A 19,947-nucleotide genomic window follows, 5' to 3' on the forward strand; every position below is an offset into this window, starting at 1 on the left:
GAAGACGTTGCTACGTGCTAGCTAGCTAGCTACCCGGTCGGGTGCGTGTTAAAGGGGAGATAGCTAATAACTAAATATCTTAAGATTGTTTTACGTTAGCTAGCCAAGTTATTCAATAATGCCCAGCAAAAAGAAGAAATATAATGCCAGATTCCCTCCGGTAAGTCGTTAGGTTGAGTAACTTGTTAGCTAGCGTTAGCTGGCTGTGATGATTAAAATCCCTGTGCGTTAGCCCTGCTAGCTGTTAGCTAACAGTACACCCCCTTGAATGGAATTTGGCCTAACTTAGGTTGCTAGCTAACTGGCTAACACTAACCAGCTGGTGGACATCGTTTGTAACTCATCCAACTTGAAAGCTATTTTGCAGCACGAGTGTACTGGTTATAAGCTGTTACACATATGCTTGTAAATCCTGATATATACAACGTTGGCTTGACAATTGCCTAGCTAGTTACCGCATAATGTGGGCAAGCAGTGGCAGTAAACATTGCATTCCAAACTCAGTTCATTGTTGTTAGCTAGCTAGCTAGCTAGCCAGAAGTCTGCTATATACTGAGATCAGGACAGGAGGTTGTTAAAATTGATACATAGCAGCGATATGTCCGGTTGCATCAATTAGCTGCATTTTCTAGGGAAATGATGAATGCCTCTAAAGTTGCTAATCAAACCAGTCACTGAGAGAGAACCAAAAATGTCAGTCAGCTAGTTACCTTCCTACTGAACGACTGACTGCACGCCCCCACGAGTCGTGCGACTGCGATATTATAAGCCACCAATCAAGGTCATACAATGCTTACAAGTCTGCAGTACCCATATCCTCAGGTGATGCAGACAGATGGAAATATTTTTTTGAACAGATAGGCACGGTTGTCATTTGCACATTGTAGTTTCTAGGTTAGAGTTTCATGCAGTCTATTGAGGATTCATAATTGTGCAGTGCATATTTGAATGATCGATCTAAAACTTTGTAAGAATGATGCTAAATTTGTTCAGTCATAAAACTGATGTAGACCCACTGTGGCACTCTCACTGACCAAATCTTATTTCAGGCAAGGATTAAGAAGATTATGCAGACTGATGAAGAAATAGGCAAAGTGGCTGCAGCAGTTCCTGTCATCATATGTATCCTTTATCCCTTTTGGCATGAAATGTGGTAATTTTAGGGTTCATTGTAAATGTGTGCCCGCATGCATTTGACTGACTGACTCACCCACCCACTCACTCACTCAATGGTGTATGCTTGATTGATATTTTTAGACTTCACTGAGTCTCTTCTCATAAGTGCAATGAAATACATGATTGATTTAGACAAGACCTCTGGTCCTCGTATAGCTATACACTATAATATTCTATATCCTATACCTATGCTCCCTTTCCTTAATTCAAACATCAGCACGAGCTCTGGAGCTCTTTCTGGAGTCGCTGCTTACTAAGGCTTGTCATGTTACCCAGTCCCGGAATGCAAAAACAATGACAACGTCACACCTGTAAGACTTACTGCAAAAATGTTATTTTTGTATTTTACAGACAAAGTCAGTGCTACAAGTTGTAATGGTTGCACATCACTGCTGTTGTAGGTGACGTGTGAGAGCACACGGTTCTGTGGACTTCACTGTCGTCCTAACCAGTCTCTGTGTGTATCTCATAGAAAACAGTGTATTGAGCTAGAGCAGCAGTTTGACTTCCTGAAGGACCTGGTAGCGGCAGTGCCGGACATGCAGGGCGAGGGAGAGGACAACCATGCAGAAGGAGGGGACAAAGTTGCACGGAGGTAAGGATGTGGATATGACTGGTGTCTTGAAGCCCGTTTACGTAAATATTTAACATGGAATTCACTACTTGAGGAGTCACTTTTAGTCCTTCCCACGCTACATTTGGATTGTGCACTGGTCCTTAAAGCATTTTATTACTGTACAATGTTTAAATAATGCGACCGTGTCTCATTATGACCACTCCACCAGGGGTCGAAAGCCGGGGTCAGGCCGCAAGAATGGAGGAGCTGGCTCCAAGGGAAAGGACAAGAAGCTATCAGGGACAGAGTCAGAGCAAGAGGTTAGTACTGGGAATTTGATCTGTAGCAGAACATGTGAGCGGGGTATTTCGTATGGGTCGGGTGGGATGGAGGATATGTCGTTTTTCAAAGCAGATGTGATGAAAGTGAGTTGGGTGGTGAGTGGATTTGAAAGACTAATAATTTTTTGGTTTGTGGGAACAGGATGACTCTGAGGATAGCGAGACAGACGCGGATGAGGAGGACGGGTCTCAGTCAAGCACAAACCTGCAGCCAGCATCCCGGTTCCACAGGTAGGCCCACACATAGGTCCGGCCAACCCAACTTTCCTTTCTGCCTCGGGTTTTCCTCCTATCTCTCCTCCCACACACACTTACTTAAGATCTTTGCTGGTGACATTAAATGTACTTGAGGTACCTGTCAGTGATTGTATACCAGTATATTAATTGATCACTCCCTCTTGCCTCCTGTGCCATAGCCCGGAAATGCCACCCCAGTACCTCCACATGGGCACTGCACATGGCGGCCTTGCCATGCCACTCGGGTCCTTCGCCCCTCACCCCTCGCTGATGGCCACCGCTCCCCCACCTCCCGCCCCCATGCCGCACAAAGAGGAGGACGATGACGATGAAGACTATGACTCTTAGCTCCCCCCGCACTGTTTTACATTGTTTTCTCTTAAGTTGTTCTTATGTGGCTGCACTGAGGGAGGGGGGGGGGGGGGGAGACACTCACAGGCAGCCCATTGTAAGGAAAAGCCTACAACAGCTGGCAGTAAGGCGCGTACACATGACAGCCGCCATCGAAGACGAGTAATCGGTTGTATATTATGTGTTTTAATTTTTTTTTAATTCTTATTTTATTGTGGAGAAAATTGAACCAGGTTGTTTTTTAAGACGCGTTGTTCTATTTGGACTACAAAAGTGGCAGTTGATGTTTTGATAAGGCCCCCAGCAAGAACAGGGTTAAGTCCCCTTGTAGTGCACTTTGGTTTCTCTCTCGTCTCTCTCAGTTTTCTCTATAAGACATTGGTTTTCAAAGAAGATATCACTCCAGCTCCTCATCATCTGGTTGGTTGAATGAACAGAAACGGTAATAACACCTGAAGCATCCTCATAGCTTAGATACTGTATATACATATATATCTACTGGAGATTAGGTCAGGGCAGCATTTGTAGTATTTAAAAGATATCAGCACTTGTCTTAGGGAAAGGAAGATCTGATTATTGTCTCTGAGGAATGTTATGAATTGGCTGTGAAATGTTCCTCTAGAGCATTCGGTTCTGGTCTTGCTCCTAGCCTATGTCATCATCACCTGCATATAGTCCAATTGTTAGGCTCTAAGGCCCTGAAACAAAAATAAGATGTATTTTACTATAGGTTATGAATATTTGTCATTGTGTTTTGCATTTGTTTTCTCTTTTAATTCAAGTTTTTATGATAACCAATCCTCATGGAGACATTGACACCAACCTAATGTCAGCAGTATTGACATGTAATTCTACAGCACTGAGCTCAGTGCCAATGATGACAACCCCAATTGGATGTTTTTGTTTGTTATTTAAGGAAACTCATGGCTCTCTAGGTATGACATGACGTGTTATTTTTGTGTCTCCCCTCACCCAACCACTTCCTTACATTGAAGACAGAAGTGTCTGTGCTGGCTTTACTTATCAGAAAGATTCTGTGACTCTCTTCCTGGACCATAACTTTGTTTTTAAAGTTGTTAAACCCCTTCTCCTACTTCTCATCTTTAATTTGCAAGCTTTTTGACATTTTTCCCATCTCCCCCCTTTGAATAAAATTCTCCTTTGTATTAAGTGTTTCTTTTTCTCTCTTTTAGATTGTTTTAATGTACACATTGAAAACAGATAGGGATAGGCCTCCCATTTCTGTGTCTGTCTCAAAATGAAATATTTAAAGATAGACAGTTGGAATTGACACTGTATGTAAACTTTTAACATTCTGTTTATTTTGTATGGGTGAAATAAAGTTCAGATTTCAATAAAACATGAGCCAACTTGATGTTGTAAAAAAGCTAGAGATGTGTTTCACCAAGCATGTCTATGACATTACAAGCCATGATTGTTATTGTGCCAAAAGCTATTTGTTGTCAAGTCCATTCAACTGCCAATGAACCTCATTCCTATGGCACCTAAGCGAAACATTGCTTAAGACTTCACCTTACTACTTCACAGTAGTGCAACACATCCTTTGTATTCTGCCCCACCCTGCTGTCCACATTCCCTAGACCTCTATGACATTTTCATGTGGAAAATCTGTAGCCTGCATTTCTCTCTAAACATACATATTTGCCCCAAATACATACTGTTTTTTCTGGTGAGGGGTCTCAAAGGGATGGAATTGAAATTAAGTGAAAACTGACCATTCCACAACTAGTGCTTCAAGACTACCTTTTGAAAACAACGAGTTGTAGCCTGAGTTGGTGGCAAGTGCGCTCTCACCTGTCATGGCTGTGGCACTTTCCACATGGGCAAGGGGAATCGAAGATACATGTCTGCACATGTTTGGGTGGGAGATGTCGACCTACTGAGTGGAGATCATTTTCATTTGACACTGCACAAAGGATATTCTTTCAGAATACACAACTTATTTTTGTCCTCTTCAGTGCCCACCCTCTTCACTTGTCAGGCTCTGAGTTTGGTTTCATATTGTAAATATGTAGCAGCCCAGTCTCAGCCACCAGGCCACAAAAACAACTGCATCCTTCCTGCACAAGCGATGAGTCAGCGGAGGGGGTGGCGGTGGTGGGGGCGTGGGTTGACTTCAGAAGGTAGCGGACCAACAAATGCTTGACATGGGGCAGGGGAGCCATCAAACGGACTAACAGAAGGTTTTATCTCCCATACTGTTGATTCATAAGAAGCACCTCTTCAGGGCACCTCCTACTCTAGAGGGATGAATATATTCTCACTGTTATAGGCTCACTGTGGTTTTGTATGCACACTTGCATTTTTCTCAATGGATCATCATCAGCATATCCTCACAATTGTTGTATTCCACAAATGTTGGACCATTAACTTGCATTAAAACAATAGGCTACACAATATAACCAATTGTGACATTTATGCATTGGATACTCACTGTAAAAGAACATTTGCAGCCAATGAATTGCCACAAAACAATGGAGCAAATGTAAATAGCTATTTCTGTTATGTATTTGTTATTGCTTTTAAAAACAGGCCTTGAAAATATGTTTTACTCTATGACCACCAAACACCAACAATGGAATGATAGGCTAGTCTTCATTGTATTGATGAGGTGTACTATTTTGTAGGCCTACTCTCATTACTGTATTCTCATAACAGTATTAGAATTCATCATTAGCAAGGGGCAGCTAATATTACATCATTTTAAAGCACTGAAAATATCACTGACAGTGGCTTTGCATCACTAGGTGGGCTTTTGTTACACAAATATTCCTGTAAACCTAACAAATGGAACACGGGATATTAGTCCGCACACTGCCGCCCTTACCGTGTCCTCCCTCCCATGTCTCTCCACCAGAGCGAGAGTTGCGTTGTTTCTGTCATCTGATTATTTTCCTGTTGGGAAAAAAAGTTACTAAACCCCACCCTCTTCTCTGACTGTAAGCAGAGACGTAGAGTGGTTCGAGAACGGGACGAGGGAAGACTGCAAAGGAAGAGAAACATGATAACACATTAGACAGCTATCATTACGCTTTTTGGATATCGATAATAACAACAAGTTTGTCTAGGCTTGGCACTAAAATACGGTTGCGCACGAACAACAATATATATCTTTGGTGTGCGTTCCTCTTTAAAACAAATAGTCTAAGCAGGTTTGTACAGCTCTTCCTGTTACTCGGTGGATACAAACATTCTTCTTGAAGATTAAAGAACGCGTTATAATAGAGACATTGTGTGTATCAGCATCGTGCGCGACAGCAAATGGATACAATTACGCAAACGGATGTGGGATTTGTTCACAGAACACATAGCAGTTTCGGTGAGATACCGTTAGGGCGAGTTGATCAGCTTTGAAACTTGCCGTAACGCACAGGGTTCGTAGGACTGAATGCTCTTTTCCTGCTATTCTTCTCCACTTCTCAGCGCTTCCTGCTTATGGTGGCTACGGCTCTTACTGGCTATAAATACAGAACACTCAGAATGGACAATTAACTGGATTTGGACACTTCTGTTGGAGTTATATTTCGCCAATATTCTGAATAATGTACAACCACCTGATGACCATTTCATGACTGATCCATACATGCTGATAGTGTCGCTTTATAATGGAATATCCCCTGTATTTCAAATCTCTATTGGTAAGGCTACAATGTGACTACTGCGGTGTAATTACAGAGTAATTAAGTGAACTATGCGATCAAACCACACGTTGAGAGACCACACACCATATCAGTTAGATAGAAACTTGGTTTATGGAGACAATTCTGTATTTTTACGCATTGGCACACTCGGCAGAATTGGTGATATAGCCTATATTACTTTTGTTTGACTGTTGCTTAAATGGATGTTTTCCATGTTTTGTCGAATGATAGACACTTTTTATTTTGTTATCTTTAAAGACTTCTCTTATGTACTCGTTGGCCCGGCCTTTGAACAAATTTCACTGGTCCCCGATGAGCCAACAAGAAAGACAGGAAAGGGAGAGAGGCGCAATAAAGTACTCCTCTGTACTTTATTTTCAAGACCTTAAAGAACCAAACCCAATCTAAACATCTGCTTGTGGCTCCATGGAGCCACTGAAGAACATTTTTGCCCGAGGCCCATTGTCGAACTGGAAAAGTTTAGAGCAATCACAGAAAGGGAACTTCACCAATCCCGTGTGGACAGCTTTATTTGACTATGAAGCATCTGGTAAAGACGAGCTTACCCTCCGCAAAGGTGACTTGGTTGAAGTTCTATCTCTGGACTCGGAGATATCAGGGGACGAGGGTTGGTGGGCGGGCAAGGTAAACAACAAAGTGGGCATCTTTCCCTCAAACTACGTATCTTTCAAGCCAAGTGGGTATGGGAAACTGCAGGGCAATGGAGTGGTCGGGGAGCTTGGCCCAGCCGTGGTGGAGTTTGAACCTGAGGCAGTAGATTTTAGGGAACTGAGCCTTGAGGAGGTAATAGGGGTTGGCGGATTTGGCAAGGTGTATCGCGGTACATGGAAAGGTGAGTTGGTCGCCGTGAAGGCAGCCCGTCAAGACCCAGACGAGGACATCAGCGTAACGGCCCAGAATGTGCGTCAGGAGGCACGATTGTTTGCCATGCTCACTCACCCGAACATCATCGCTCTCAAAGGGGTTTGCTTACAGGAACCAAACTTGTGCCTCATAATGGAATACGCGTCCGGTGGCCCACTCAGCCGTGCGCTGGCTGGGCGTCGCATCCCGCCGCACGTCCTTGTCAATTGGGCAGTGCAGATCGCCAGGGGCATGGTCTACCTACACAGCGAATTGATAGTTCCTGTCATCCACCGGGACCTCAAGTCAAACAACAGTAAGTCCTCAATTAACCATATAAAATAATTAGTAGCCTTAGTCTAGTAATAGACAACCTCTGTCTAGACTCGTTATTTCCCATTTATTCATTGTGTTTCCTTTGGTTGAAAAGCACAGACATATATGCAGGGATTCTTGACTTGAAGGCCCGATGCCAGTTACAGGACAATGTGTACTATATCGCCATACAACTTCTCTCATTGTTGGCTACACCACACAGTTTGACTCAAACAAAGATAATTCTTCTCCCCTCTCCACCAGAATATCTGATCTAATAGCCTGTTAATTACCAACACAAACATGACTTACAAATTAAATTATAATTCCCCTCAAATGACAAAAAAGTAAATCATTAATTCACTTGATTCACTTAGGCTATAGTCAAATAGTTGAATAATGTAAACATAACATTGGCCTTCTTTGTTGCATGTGTGTCATGTTCTCTGTTTGATCTCACAGTCTCACAGAAAGCATGGGAAATTAGATTGTTATTTTTCATGGGGCATCTCTTGCTGCTGTGGTACATTGCTTCGCATCATGTGAGTGCTAGACTGTAAATATTATGGAGTGCGCACAGGCTGGTTGAGGAGATTGTGAAAGTCCAGTGAGCAATTGTTGATAAAAAAAAAAACAGCTTCCAGCTTCACAAGCAAAGGTCAAGAATTCTAGTGGGTGCATTTCATTTCAAGACTGTCACACTTTGGACTTTGATGCTCTGGATGGTGGGAATCATCTGTGTAGGTGTTTGACCTCTAGCTCTGGACACGAATGTGATGGACCTTGTCATAAAGTCACAAATCGAAAAGATGTAATAAAGCTGATAAGGATTAAAGGAAACAATCCTGCTTGAATCATAAGAACATGTACTCTGAGCTGTCAGGCTGCCATTCCCTAGTCAAAACATTAGACCAGCTCAATTCACAGAAGCAATACTTTTATTATCATACCTCTGACATGTCTGATAATCCCTGCAGTGGTAAGGCAATATTTGTAATGGTTCAGGGTTTGTTATTATTAAACACCCCCTTATCGTCCCTTATTACTGTTGGTTCTCAGAACACCAAAGACCACTACCATTCTGGATAATCCCTCCCTCCCGCAAAATAAAGAAAGATCAAGACTGTTTGACACCACACACACCCCTTAGAATATGGACCTTGATGGGCGAGGGTTGTTCTACTCCCAGTATCAAGATTTCGAAAACATCAAACTCTTATTAGGTCAATCAATCAATCAATCAAGTTTATTTGTATAGCGCTCATAGACAAATGTCACAAAGTGCTTCACAACTAAATAATACTAAACAATATAAACAATAAATACAATACAAACAATATGATTTAACACCAAATCATAGACCCCCAGGAGTAAGCCAAGGAAAAAACTCCCAAGAGGGGAGAAAAATATAGGGCACAGTGGCAAGGAAAAACTCCCTCAGAGGAAGAAACCTTGAGAGGAACCAGACTCCAGGGGGACTCATCCTCCTCTGGCTGATCAGGTGCTGAAGAGTAAACTAATGTGGAATGCGTTGTGGTGCAAGAGTTCAGGGGTCCATAGTGAAGGCCAGGTCAAACTCTTAGTTAATCACCTGCTCTCCTCATACCCCATCTTCCTCATCGTCATATCCCAAGCCCAACTTTTCACTTTTTCCATGACTCCTTTCCACCTGTGTTTCCCCTCTCCACCTATCCCCCCACACCCCTATGATCTGTTCATGCCCCACTGTTCTCAGAGTGATTGTCAACAAGGTCACTGGACTGGAAAACACTGCTGTTGCTAAAAGAAAAGCACTTTTTATTATACGGTTTTGTATATGGAGTGGGGCAACCAAACACAATCTCTCTCTCTGTGCTGCAAGATGTTATCTCTTCTGTACCTCCTCCTGCCCTTTTTGTTTTTTAAATTCTTTTCCAAATCTTTGTCCCAGGCCTGCCGCTACTTGTCTCTTTTAAAATTCTGTTGTGCCAGTGAGCAATATCCTGTTGTTCGGAAGGGGGGGGGGTACTTTTGCCTCCTGATGGATTTCAAAAGACGCTCTGTGTTCGTAAAGAGAACAAGGCCATGGTTTCTTCAGTGTCTCACCAGTCACTGTTAAGCATAGAACCGCCCCTCCAAGTGTCCAGGGAAAGGTGTGTGTATAGACTAGGGCTGCAACTAGCGATTATTTTGTTATTGATTAATCTGTAGATTATTTTTTATTGATTAGTCTAAACGATTAATTTACAAAAAAAACATGGTTTTGAATGAATGTTTTTGTTGCAGCCCTAGTATAAACACGATTGCGGATACACACCTAGCCCCTAGGAGGACCCTAATCAGTCAATCAGTCAGTGACATCAGACACACTCAGTCATAAAACATGGTTGGCAGAAAAAGACCACCAATACATTTCCATATGCAATAATTGGAAATCATGGTAGGCATGCTAGGCATTGGTGGAGTTCAACTTAATGGCCTTTTTCAAGACAAGCCGCAGAAAAATCAAATCAAATCTTGTATCAACATAACTTTTTCCAGATTGGACAAGCATCTGACACATCCCACCAGCATGTTTTCATTCAGGGCCCCTAGCTCCCCATAGCAGCGCACTGAAAACATCCCCTGTGTGAATTTAGAGTCGCTTACTGGCGCTACTGCTCACAAGCGCGTTCTCACACACATCAACATTCCCAAGTTCAGTGAGGGGAATTATTAGGGCAATTTAGACATTTAACCCACAGTGGTGGCACGTGAGGTATTTAATTAAGGAAATAGGGGCATTTTAAAGGTATTTTCCACTTCTTTAACATGTATTCCTGGTTTGCCCCTGACTTTGGCTGTAGTTGATTAGCCCAGACAATTTTCAGTGACACATGATGCTCCCTTAGACGTCCCTTACTAGTGTAGACTAGTCATATTAATTCTGGAAATATGTCCAAAATACCTTGTTCCAATTCCAACCAATTCAACTCAAATTATGACAGAATCCCTCTCTGAGGACTTTGTCTGCCTTTTTTTCCTGAAAAAGTCACTTTGTTATGCTGTAATACACTTTTGCATGTTTTTGTCATGGTAACAAAATGCTAAAGTGGATTACAGCGTGGTAAAATTACTTTTCAAAAATGTAATATATGCCATTTAGCTGACGCTTTTACCCAAAGCGACTTACAGTGAGTGCATACTTTTTTCAGTATATATGGTCCCAGCAAAAATTGTCTGGGCTAATCAACTACAGCCAAGGTCAGGGCCAAATCAGGAAATTTTTTTGTAAAAGTGGAACATCCCCATAAGCTTGATAAACTTGTGAATATTTTGCACCCATATTTTGATAGATACTATATAACCCACAAACTACACTACAGCATAGCTGGCTTCAGACTGCCAACCAGGTTTGAACATTAGAAAGAGGGTGCTACAGCCTTGGAATCTTATGTAAATAGATTTCGATGATGAGAGATACCAATGAGGCTTGGCATTATCGGTCAGTTTGTCATTGAAATCTATTATCTGCATTATGGTGTACAATAAGCACGTGGGTCAAGTGATTACTAATACATTCAAATCAATGATCCTGTTCTTGCAAATGTGAAACACACTATACCTCTCCTTGAAATGCATCAACACTAGTGAGATTCAGAAGCAACTGTAGCAAAGACAAACTCTCTGCCTAGTGTAGATAGAAATATATCATTGTACTGAAATTGGCGTGTCTTCTCTGCCGATGTGCTGACAGGCATCACCTGTGATGAGGTGCCTCTGCTGTCTCTGTAGAGGTCATGGAGAGCAGGGCTCAGCTGTGTTTCCATTGGCAGTGTCTCTGGCAGTCTGTGATAAGGCAGCAGAATGGCCCGGGGCGGCCGGCATCCCCTCCCTCTGTGTTCCCTCTTTTTATTTTGGAAATGCCAAAAGGCTGCATCCGGAGATCCCAGGCTCAGATTGGAGGGCAGAGCAGGTAGGAGCTGGCACGGGATTTCCCTACATAGACTGGCCCCAGTGGGAAACTGTTGGACACACAAAAACACAATATGGTGTGTGTGTGTGGAGCAGAGCAGGATGAGGGAGTCTGAACAACAGAACTCTGGGGATGAGGAGAAAAGGAAAAACGAGACACTGTAAGGTCACCTTGCACAGGAAGTGGAGAGGTTTCCAAAACCAAAGGGATGTATCTTTTCCAGCCTTGAAGCTAGTTTTCTCACAGCTTGGTTTGGCCTCTTTTCTACAGTGAACACAAGAATGTTCTCATGAAGATGGCTAGCCCTCTCCACCGGCTAGTATAATGTCTAATGGGAATTAAGCTATTTGTTTGATTGATAAAAGAGCATTGATTTATTTTGCTTGATATGATACAATTTCAGTGGTGTCTGTTTGAGTGTAGTTATACAGGATTTTACAAACAGCCCAACAGGTCTGTATTAGTCAAACCAGGTAGATAGATCAGTGCAGGGGCCAGGACTATTGCCACCCCCACGTTGAAAGACATGTATCAGGCTATGTAGGGTCCATTCTTGAAAGGGTCCAAGGATGTTGTCTGCCTTACAGCTGCCGCTGAGCAGACTTTTTAACCTCTGGGGTCATCCTCGGAGTGACCCCTGGTCTGCGTTTCCGAGGTAACTGAGCTAATGGCGGTTACATTTCAACATATGATGACCAGAGCAGCAGTGCAGCAGTGAATGGTTAATAGGTAACTGATCACACGGCCCAATTTGTTGAGGGGAATCATTGACTATCTTCCTCAGGCAACTTTGATGTTGCTTTCAGCCTCATGGCTCCTTGTGACAAAAGAGACCAGCAGTTATATCTTATATCTTTATTACAATGCATAGCTGCAAACTGTAACTGAAACTGCTCTATAAATTATTGTCAGTTAGATTGAATACCAGACTGTAAGAGCACTCAGACAGTCTAATATCTTTGTTCCTGTCTGAGGCCTAGTCTGAGGGTTTCTTAATGCCCTAATACCCAATCTCAAACTCCAATATGTTACCCCAATTTTCTCTCTCTCCCTCTCGATCTCTCTCTGTCTCTCTCTCTCTCCAGAGCAGAGGTTGCCAGACTGTCTGTCAGCCTATGGCCTCGTCCCTCAGGACAAAGCTCCCGTTCTTCCTGGGGAAAGCCCCCACCCCTGTCGGAATTCCCCCCCCCCCCCCCATCCCCCCGCCTACAGGCACAGAGCAGGGCTGGCCCAACCACACTGGATGGGAGGGGAGGAGATGGTGGTGGCTGGGGGGGGAGTTGTTAGAGCGAGAGTGGGGTTAAAGGGGTCAAAGAAAGAGGGAGAAGAGTTACTGTATGTGGTGCTGACCAATTTGGTAACTACCAATCAATCTCATGCTGAGCAGCATGTGTGAAGTACATTAATCATGCTCTGATAAAAGGCAGGTGAACTGAATATGTGAACATCCTGCCATTGGGTTCAGAAATCCAGGAATCTGTACCATCTAGATCTATCCTTTATTATTGTCACTTTTTATATGAGAGCATAATGCACAATGAACAATCAATATATACAGTTCTGCTAAATTTCCTATACAGTGCATTAGGAAAGTACAGTGCCTTCGGAAAGTATTCAGACCCTTCACTTTTTCCTCATTTTGTTGTGTTATAGTCTCAATTTAAAATGGATTAAATTAAAATAATTTGCCATCAGTCCACACATAATATCCCAGAAAGACAAAGCGAAACAGGTTTTTAGGAATTTTAGTAAATTTATTAAAATTGAAATACAGAAATGTACATAAGTATTCAGACCCTATAACACTCTTAAAATTCGCTGAAATCAACAAATCACTCAATAAGTTGAATTGAGTCCATCTTAATGCAAGGATAATAGTTCATGTAATTTTAGAATGTTTTTATATGAATGGAATTGTTTTTGTAAGGTCTCTGATTTGCATAGGAATCAATCACTGTGTGGATCAGTTTGTCATTACAAACTGAGCAAATGGAGAGGAACAAAACTGCTCAGGAATGCGACACTAAGACCTGGGGAAACTCACAAAAATCTACAAAGTTGAATGGTGGAGAGGAAAAAGCACAGTCGACGGGACAACATCATCTCAGTCACTCTACAAAATTGGTCTATAATCAAGTGGCCAAAAAGAATCCCTAAATGGAAAATAATCTATCTCATATCCATAATTGTGTTTGCAACAATGAATTCAAGTGATACAGCAAAGCAAATGACAAAGCAAAAACAGGTTTTTAGAAATGTTTGCTAATTTATTAAAAATAAAATAACTGAAATATCACATTTACATAAGTATTCAGACCCTTTGCTATGACACTCTAAATTGAGTTCAGGTGCCTCCTATTTCCATTGATCATCCTTGAGATGTTTCTACGACTTGATTGGAGTCCACCTGTGGTAAATTCAATTGATTGGACATGATTTGGAACGGCACATACCTGTCAAAATAAGGTCCCACAGTTGACAGTGCATGTCAGAGCAAAAACCAGGTCATGAGGTTGAAGGAATTGTCCATAGACCTCCGAGACAGGATTGTGTCGAGGCACAGATCTGGGGAAGGGTACAAAAAAATGTCTGCAGTATTGAAGGTCCCCAAGAACACAGTAGCCTCCATCATTCTTAAATCGAAGAAGTTTGGAACCACCAAGACTCTTCCTAGAGCTGGCCGCCCGACCAAACTGAGCAATAGGGGGAGAAGAGCCATCGTCAGGGAGGTGACCAAGAACCCAATGGTCACTCTGACAGAGCACCTTTGCCCCAGAGCGCTCAGGACCTCAAACTGGGGCGAAGGTTCACTTTACAACAGGACAACGACCCTAAGCACACAGCCAAGACAATCCAGGAGTGGCTTTGGGACAAGTCTCTGAATGTCCTTGAGTGGCCCAGCCAGAGCCCGGACTTGAACCTGATCGAACATCTCTGGAGAGACCTGAAAATAGGGAGAAACTCCCCAAATACAGGTGTGCCAAGCTTCTAGCGTCATACCCAAGAAGACTTGAGGCTGTAAACACTGCCAAAGGTGCTTCAACAAAGTACTGAGTAAAGGGTCTTAATACTTGTAAATGTGATATTTCAGTTTTTTTATTTTTAATAAATTTGCAAACATTTCTAAAAACCTGTTATGGCTTTGTCATTATGGGGTATTGTGTGTAGATTGATGCGGGAAAAAAAATAATTTAATCAATTTTAGAATAAGGCTGTAACATAACAAAATGTGGAAAAAGTGAACAGGTCTGAATACTTTCCGAATGCCACTGTAACTGCTTCCTTTCGAGGAATGCAAACCAGTGTTCTCAGCATGCAGCATAAGCGTCTCTTAAATGAAACAAGCCCACAGCTCTCTTGGTGGTGTGTAAAGAACCTGTCAGTGTTAACTCACCCACACTCTTGGCAAAAATGTAAATAAAGAATGCCCCTAGATAAGATAAGGCAATAGGATACTCTGTGTATAAAAATGTCCAACAGAGCAGATGTGTTTTCTGTAGGTAACTCCCGTGGATGAGACCGGGCCCCACAGTAAATACATATCTAGGCCATTCCTGCAAGAGTAATTTCAGTAACTGACTACTCTGTTTCTGAACAACAAACAATACCAAACAGAGTCCCGTTACCATGGAGACCGGCTGTCTTGTCTCTTTCACCATTGTTTTGGTTTGCCCTCTGTGGGGAATGCTGCCTGTGCAGGACCAGCTCTTTTCCCTTTAAAATCACGGCGCCAAGACCAGAGTTGTCTAGGATTTCTACCTATTCAGGTTCATTTTAGTTCCTCATGACCACCGCAGGGCTCAGAGACATAATTATACGTTTTATGGATATGGATTGATCAACTAACATTGTATTGATGGTCATGGTATAGATGTGATCCCATTATTAAACATGCTTAGTGTTTACTGTTAAAGCAGCTGATGATAGTGAGTAAAGAATAGGTTGTAGGGGAAGGGTTAAAGCTAAAGAGTGTTTGAACCGAGAATGCACTCTGCCCCAACACAGGAAGTGGCAGAAGAATATTACTTGTATGCTGAGATTGCTAAGTGTGTGTGTGTGTGTGTGTGTGTGTGTGTCTGTGTGTGTCTGTGAGTCTGTCTGTGTGTAATTCAAGTCATTCAAGCAACCAGAGGTCACAACCCATCAGACACCTCTGTTGGTTTATCAAACGATAACAATCAACCTTTTCTCACCAGAGGGGGGCTGATTGGGTCATCCATATCCCACTGTCCTCTCTGGCTGCCTCTATCTGTAGCCCAGAGCACATGACCCCTGTTAACCCTGCTACCCAAAATAGAATTCTGCTTAATGTGCATGACCAAGAAACTGCTCCACCATATTGAGGAAGGGCTGGCACTGATGGACATCACTTCCTGGAGGCGAGGTCACAGGAGCAGCTCCACAAGAAATTGAGAATATTGTTGCTTGTTTTTAATGGGCTCAACAGAGGCTTGGGCGACAAAATAGTAAAGTAAAGCAGCGTTATGTGGTGAATATGTATCCCCTATCATTACATAATACAGAAAAGCAAAGACATGGGTATAGAAACAACAAAATGTTTTCTTTCTATCTTATTATCTTTTTCTGATATCATGTTGCAATAATGACAATGGTTCTGATCATTTGAAAACCTTTCTTTCAATTCTTGCCATCAAGGCAAAAACTATTCAATGCTACATGCATCTCTGTCACACGCAGTCTCAGCACTACTTGTGTAGTTCTGGAATTTGAAATCAAACAATTCCTTTGATTCTCAGCTTTTATTTGGTACTGGTGTACATATTGGTTTCACCATTCAGAAATTACAACACTTTTTATGCATAGTCCCCCTACTTTAGGGTACTCAAAAGTGATGGGACAATTGGCTTGACAGATTTCTGGTTTGTTAGATGTGTTCCATCACATAATTTGTGCAGTCATAAGGGAGCTCTCAATGTCTAGTATTGATTCTAGGCTTTCCGTTTGCCTATGGAGTCTGTCAACATGAGGACCAAGAGACAGTCAATTAAAGTCAGGAAGCCAATATGAGGCTGATATATCAGATTAAATCAATCAGAAACATAGCCAAAACCTTTAACTTACCAAAATCAACAGTTTGGAACATTGTTATAAGGAAAGAAAGCACTGGTGAGCTCAGTCATCACAAACAGACTGGTAGGCCAAGGAAGACTTCTACAGTGGATGACTGAAGAAAAAACCCCAAAACAACTGTCCCACAGATCAGGAAAACTCTCCAAGAGGTAGGTGTGAATTTGTCAAGAGACTACCATCAGCAGAAGACTTCACCAATGGAACTACAGAGGCCACACTGCAAGGTGCAAACCACTAGTTAGCCACAAAAACAGGATGACCAGATTACGGTTCCTAAAAGAGCCTGCAAAGTTCAAAGATGAACATGTACAAGAGTGATCGCAAGAGTAAAGTGTGGAGGAACTTCCCAATATCCACAGCATATCACCTCATCTGTGAAATGGTGGAGCAGGTGTTATGGCTTGGGCATGTATGGCTTCCACTGGAATTGGCTCACTTGACTTCATTAATGATGTAACTGCTGACGGCAGCAGCAGGATGAATTCTGAAGTGTACAGAAACATCTTGTCAGCCCAAGTGCAAATAAATAAATACATTGATGAATCTATCCCATTACTTTTGGGTACCCAGAAATAGGGGGGCTATGCATAAAAAGTAGTGTAATTTCTGAATGGTGAAACCAATATGTACACAAATACCATCAAATAAAAGCTGAGAATCTACTTTAACCTATTACTTGAATAGTAATTGTTTGAATTCAAATCCAAACTTTTGGAGTGTAGAGCCAAAAGAAGAAAAAATGCTTCACTGTCCTATTACTTACATGTGCATCTCTCTGTGTGAACATTAATGTGCAAGTGTCTGTTTGTGTGTGCATGTGCATACGTGTGTGTGCCGCTGTCCACACAGTTAGTTAGTTATGTTGGTGTGGGTGTGGGTGGGTGTCGGTGTGGGTGTGGGTGTGTGTGTGTGTGTGTGTGTGTGTGTGTGTGTGTGTGTGTGTGTGTGTGTTTGCATGTAGCCTACATAGTATGTGCCAGAGCTTGCCCAGCAGTGAGGGTGCAGAGGTTGCTGTTCATTGTGAGAGTTGGGCCTTTTCACAATACCCCCCCCCCCCCCCCCCCCCCACCCCAGACAACTCGCCTCTTGTGATGCATTCCTTTGTGACGTCAACCACACTGCCTCTGGGCTGCCAAGCAAAGAACAGGATGTCTGCTCCAACGGAGGGGCGACAGACAGACAGACAGACAGACAGACAGACAGACAGACAGACAGACAGACAGACAGACTGACTGACTGACTGACTGACTGACTGACTGACTGACTGACTGACTGAGAAAAAAGAAGACAGCACAACTCAAAAAGACAGAAAGTGACTGGAAATAGCAGCAGGCTTACTTCCCTATAATAACTGAAATGCCTCCCATAATTCCACTCCCTGCTGGACATTAAAGGATCACCCGAGGATGCTCAGCTGGGCAGCGGAGGGGGAGGGAGGGCATGGCTGGCCACCCATCACACGTTTGTACCTATTGTCTTGTTTACAAAGTAAGGGAGAGAAGATGTCAATGTACTGAACTCGCTCAAATCAAAGATCAAAGTTGTCTTGTGTGTGCAGTTAGTTTGTCCTGCATATTATGTGTGATCTCACTGATCTAAAAGAGAAAAGGGGAAGAGGATGTGAAAGGCTTACTGTGTGTGTGTGTGTGTGTGTGTGTGTGTGTGTGTTTGTGTGTGTGTGTGTGTGTGTGTGTGTGTGTGCTTGGCTGCGCGTGCATATGTATGTGTTACCATGGCTTAAGACTTCTTATATGAAAATGACATCTTGCATGAAAATGATGTGCAAGTGTTAAATCCCCTTTTGGAATGCTGCATTTAATTGCATAATAATTGTAATGCATTTACTCGTTTAATAACAGTGTTGAGGAAATACCATTGTCTCATCCCCACTATTCCCCTCCTTCCTTCCTTCCTGCTAGTTCTCCTGGCCCAGCCCATAGAGAATGAGAGCATGGAGGGGAAGACCTTAAAGATCACAGACTTTGGGTTGGCACGGGAGTGGCACAAGACCACCAAGATGAGCACGGCGGGCACCTACGCCTGGATGGCACCTGAGGTCATCAAGTCCTCCACTTTCTCCAAGGGCAGTGACATCTGGAGGTAAGGCTGTGTGTGTGCAGCACCATTTCTCGACATCCACCCACTAGTGTGTGTGTGTGTGTGTGTGTGTGTGTGTGTGCATGTGTATGCATGTGTCGGAGTAGGAGCTAGTGCAACACAAAGATGGTCACTCTATCCAGACTATCCACCTTTGTTAAAGACAACATTTGGAGATAGTGCTTGTATGTGCAGAAACACGTCCTCCACCTTCTTTGATACTAGTGATAGGAGCAGGAAATAGAGTGATGGATTGCAGGAGGGGCACAGCCATGTGATAGCAGCTCTTCAAAGCCTTCTCTGTGCTTTGTGTCAGACATGTGTCGTGCACACTGTCCTATTGTCCCAGAGCACGTAGAGAGGGAGGGAGGCCACACAGCAGGCCCAACCGCAGCCATTTATCTGTGGAGTATGTGTGTATGTGTGTGTGTGTGTGTGTGTGTGTGTGTGTGTGTGTGTGTGTGTGTGTGTGTGCGTCTGTGTGTGCGTGTGTGTGCGCGTGTCCATATATGGATGTGTGTAATTTATGTGTATATGCGCGTGTGTGTGTGTGTGTGTGTGTGTGGCTCCAAGCCAAAATAGGGCCCTGTGGATTTAATACACAACATAAAACCCCACTTCTCTCATACTCTCTTGTTTTCAAGAAAAGATTCTCTATTTTTGCAACAAATATTCTGCATATGGTAATGAAAGAGTGGTGGACCTGCTATGGAACTATGAAAATGACGGGTAATCTCCACCTTACTATTCTCTTTTATCCATCCTTAGTGCTTCATCACAAAGCTCTCCACATCTTCGATGATGGCCTAGGGGTAAAATAAGAACATTTCTGTTGCAGAGTCACTGCATGTATGCTGTAATTAAGGGACTATATAAAAACGCTGCGGGCTACACTCCCCACTTAGAGGCATCCGACAGTGCTTTTAGTCAGGGCTTGTGTGGGTCTAATTGGCAGTGTAGGAGATCCAAGTCTTTTGCCACGCTTTGAGGATCAGAACAGTTCCCATTGTGTGTGTGTGTGTGTGTGTGTGTGTGTGTGTGTGTGTGTGTGTGTGTGTTTCTGTTTCTGTTATACTCCTACCCCTTAAAGAAGCACTGTATGCATGGTTTCCGCCCCTCTTCCACTTCTGCTGACGCTGTGATTATACATTGAATATTGCAACACAGTATGTGACCTTTGACCTTCCATTGATGAGTGTCCTCTCATCTATCCACCCCAGTTATGGAGTTTTGCTGTGGGAGTTACTGACAGGGGAGGCTCCCTACAGGGGGATAGATGGGCTGGCTGTGGCCTATGGAGTAGCTGTCAACAAACTCACCCTT

The 19,947-nt window shown here is 43.0% G+C and overlaps 2 protein-coding genes across 2 annotated transcripts in view; both read left to right on the plus strand.

The window, feature by feature from the left end:
* The first annotated feature begins 4 nt into the window (after positions 1 to 4).
* On the plus strand, positions 5 to 3,724 carry drap1 (DR1-associated protein 1 (negative cofactor 2 alpha)). The gene is made up of 7 exons (XM_083683089.1): positions 5 to 160; positions 1,050 to 1,122; positions 1,394 to 1,487; positions 1,649 to 1,771; positions 1,962 to 2,052; positions 2,216 to 2,304; positions 2,490 to 3,724. Exons 1-7 carry the CDS (start codon positions 119 to 121, stop codon positions 2,656 to 2,658), a joined length of 681 nt encoding a protein of 226 aa, XP_083539215.1. The 5' UTR covers positions 5 to 118; the 3' UTR covers positions 2,659 to 3,724.
* Positions 3,725 to 5,664: 1,940 nt separating this feature from the next.
* Positions 5,665 to 19,947, plus strand: part of LOC310801739 (mitogen-activated protein kinase kinase kinase 11) — a 29,415-nt gene continuing 15,132 nt past the window's right edge. Inside the window, exons 1-3 of the mRNA XM_083665850.1 lie at positions 5,665 to 7,503; positions 18,447 to 18,627; positions 19,845 to 19,947. The exon at positions 19,845 to 19,947 is cut by the window's right edge and continues 46 nt beyond it. Coding sequence (XP_083521976.1) covers positions 6,750 to 7,503; positions 18,447 to 18,627; positions 19,845 to 19,947 — 1,038 coding nt within the window. The 5' untranslated portion in view covers positions 5,665 to 6,749. The remainder of the gene's footprint in view (positions 7,504 to 18,446; positions 18,628 to 19,844) is intronic.

Source organism: Argentina silus (assembly GCF_951799395.1).
Source record: "Argentina silus genome assembly, chromosome: 1".
Classification (NCBI taxonomy): domain Eukaryota; kingdom Metazoa; phylum Chordata; class Actinopteri; order Argentiniformes; family Argentinidae; genus Argentina; species Argentina silus.

Bases quoted from the DNA above. Each gene is read 5' to 3' on its own strand.
- drap1 (XM_083683089.1), top strand. From the start codon at position 119: ATGCCCAGCAAAAAGAAGAAATATAATGCCAGATTCCCTCCG. The intron at 1,488-1,648 runs GTAAGACTTACT...TGTATCTCATAG, and splicing joins ACAATGACAACGTCACACCT to AAAACAGTGTATTGAGCTAG. The intron at 2,053-2,215 runs GTTAGTACTGGG...TTGTGGGAACAG, and splicing joins GGACAGAGTCAGAGCAAGAG to GATGACTCTGAGGATAGCGA.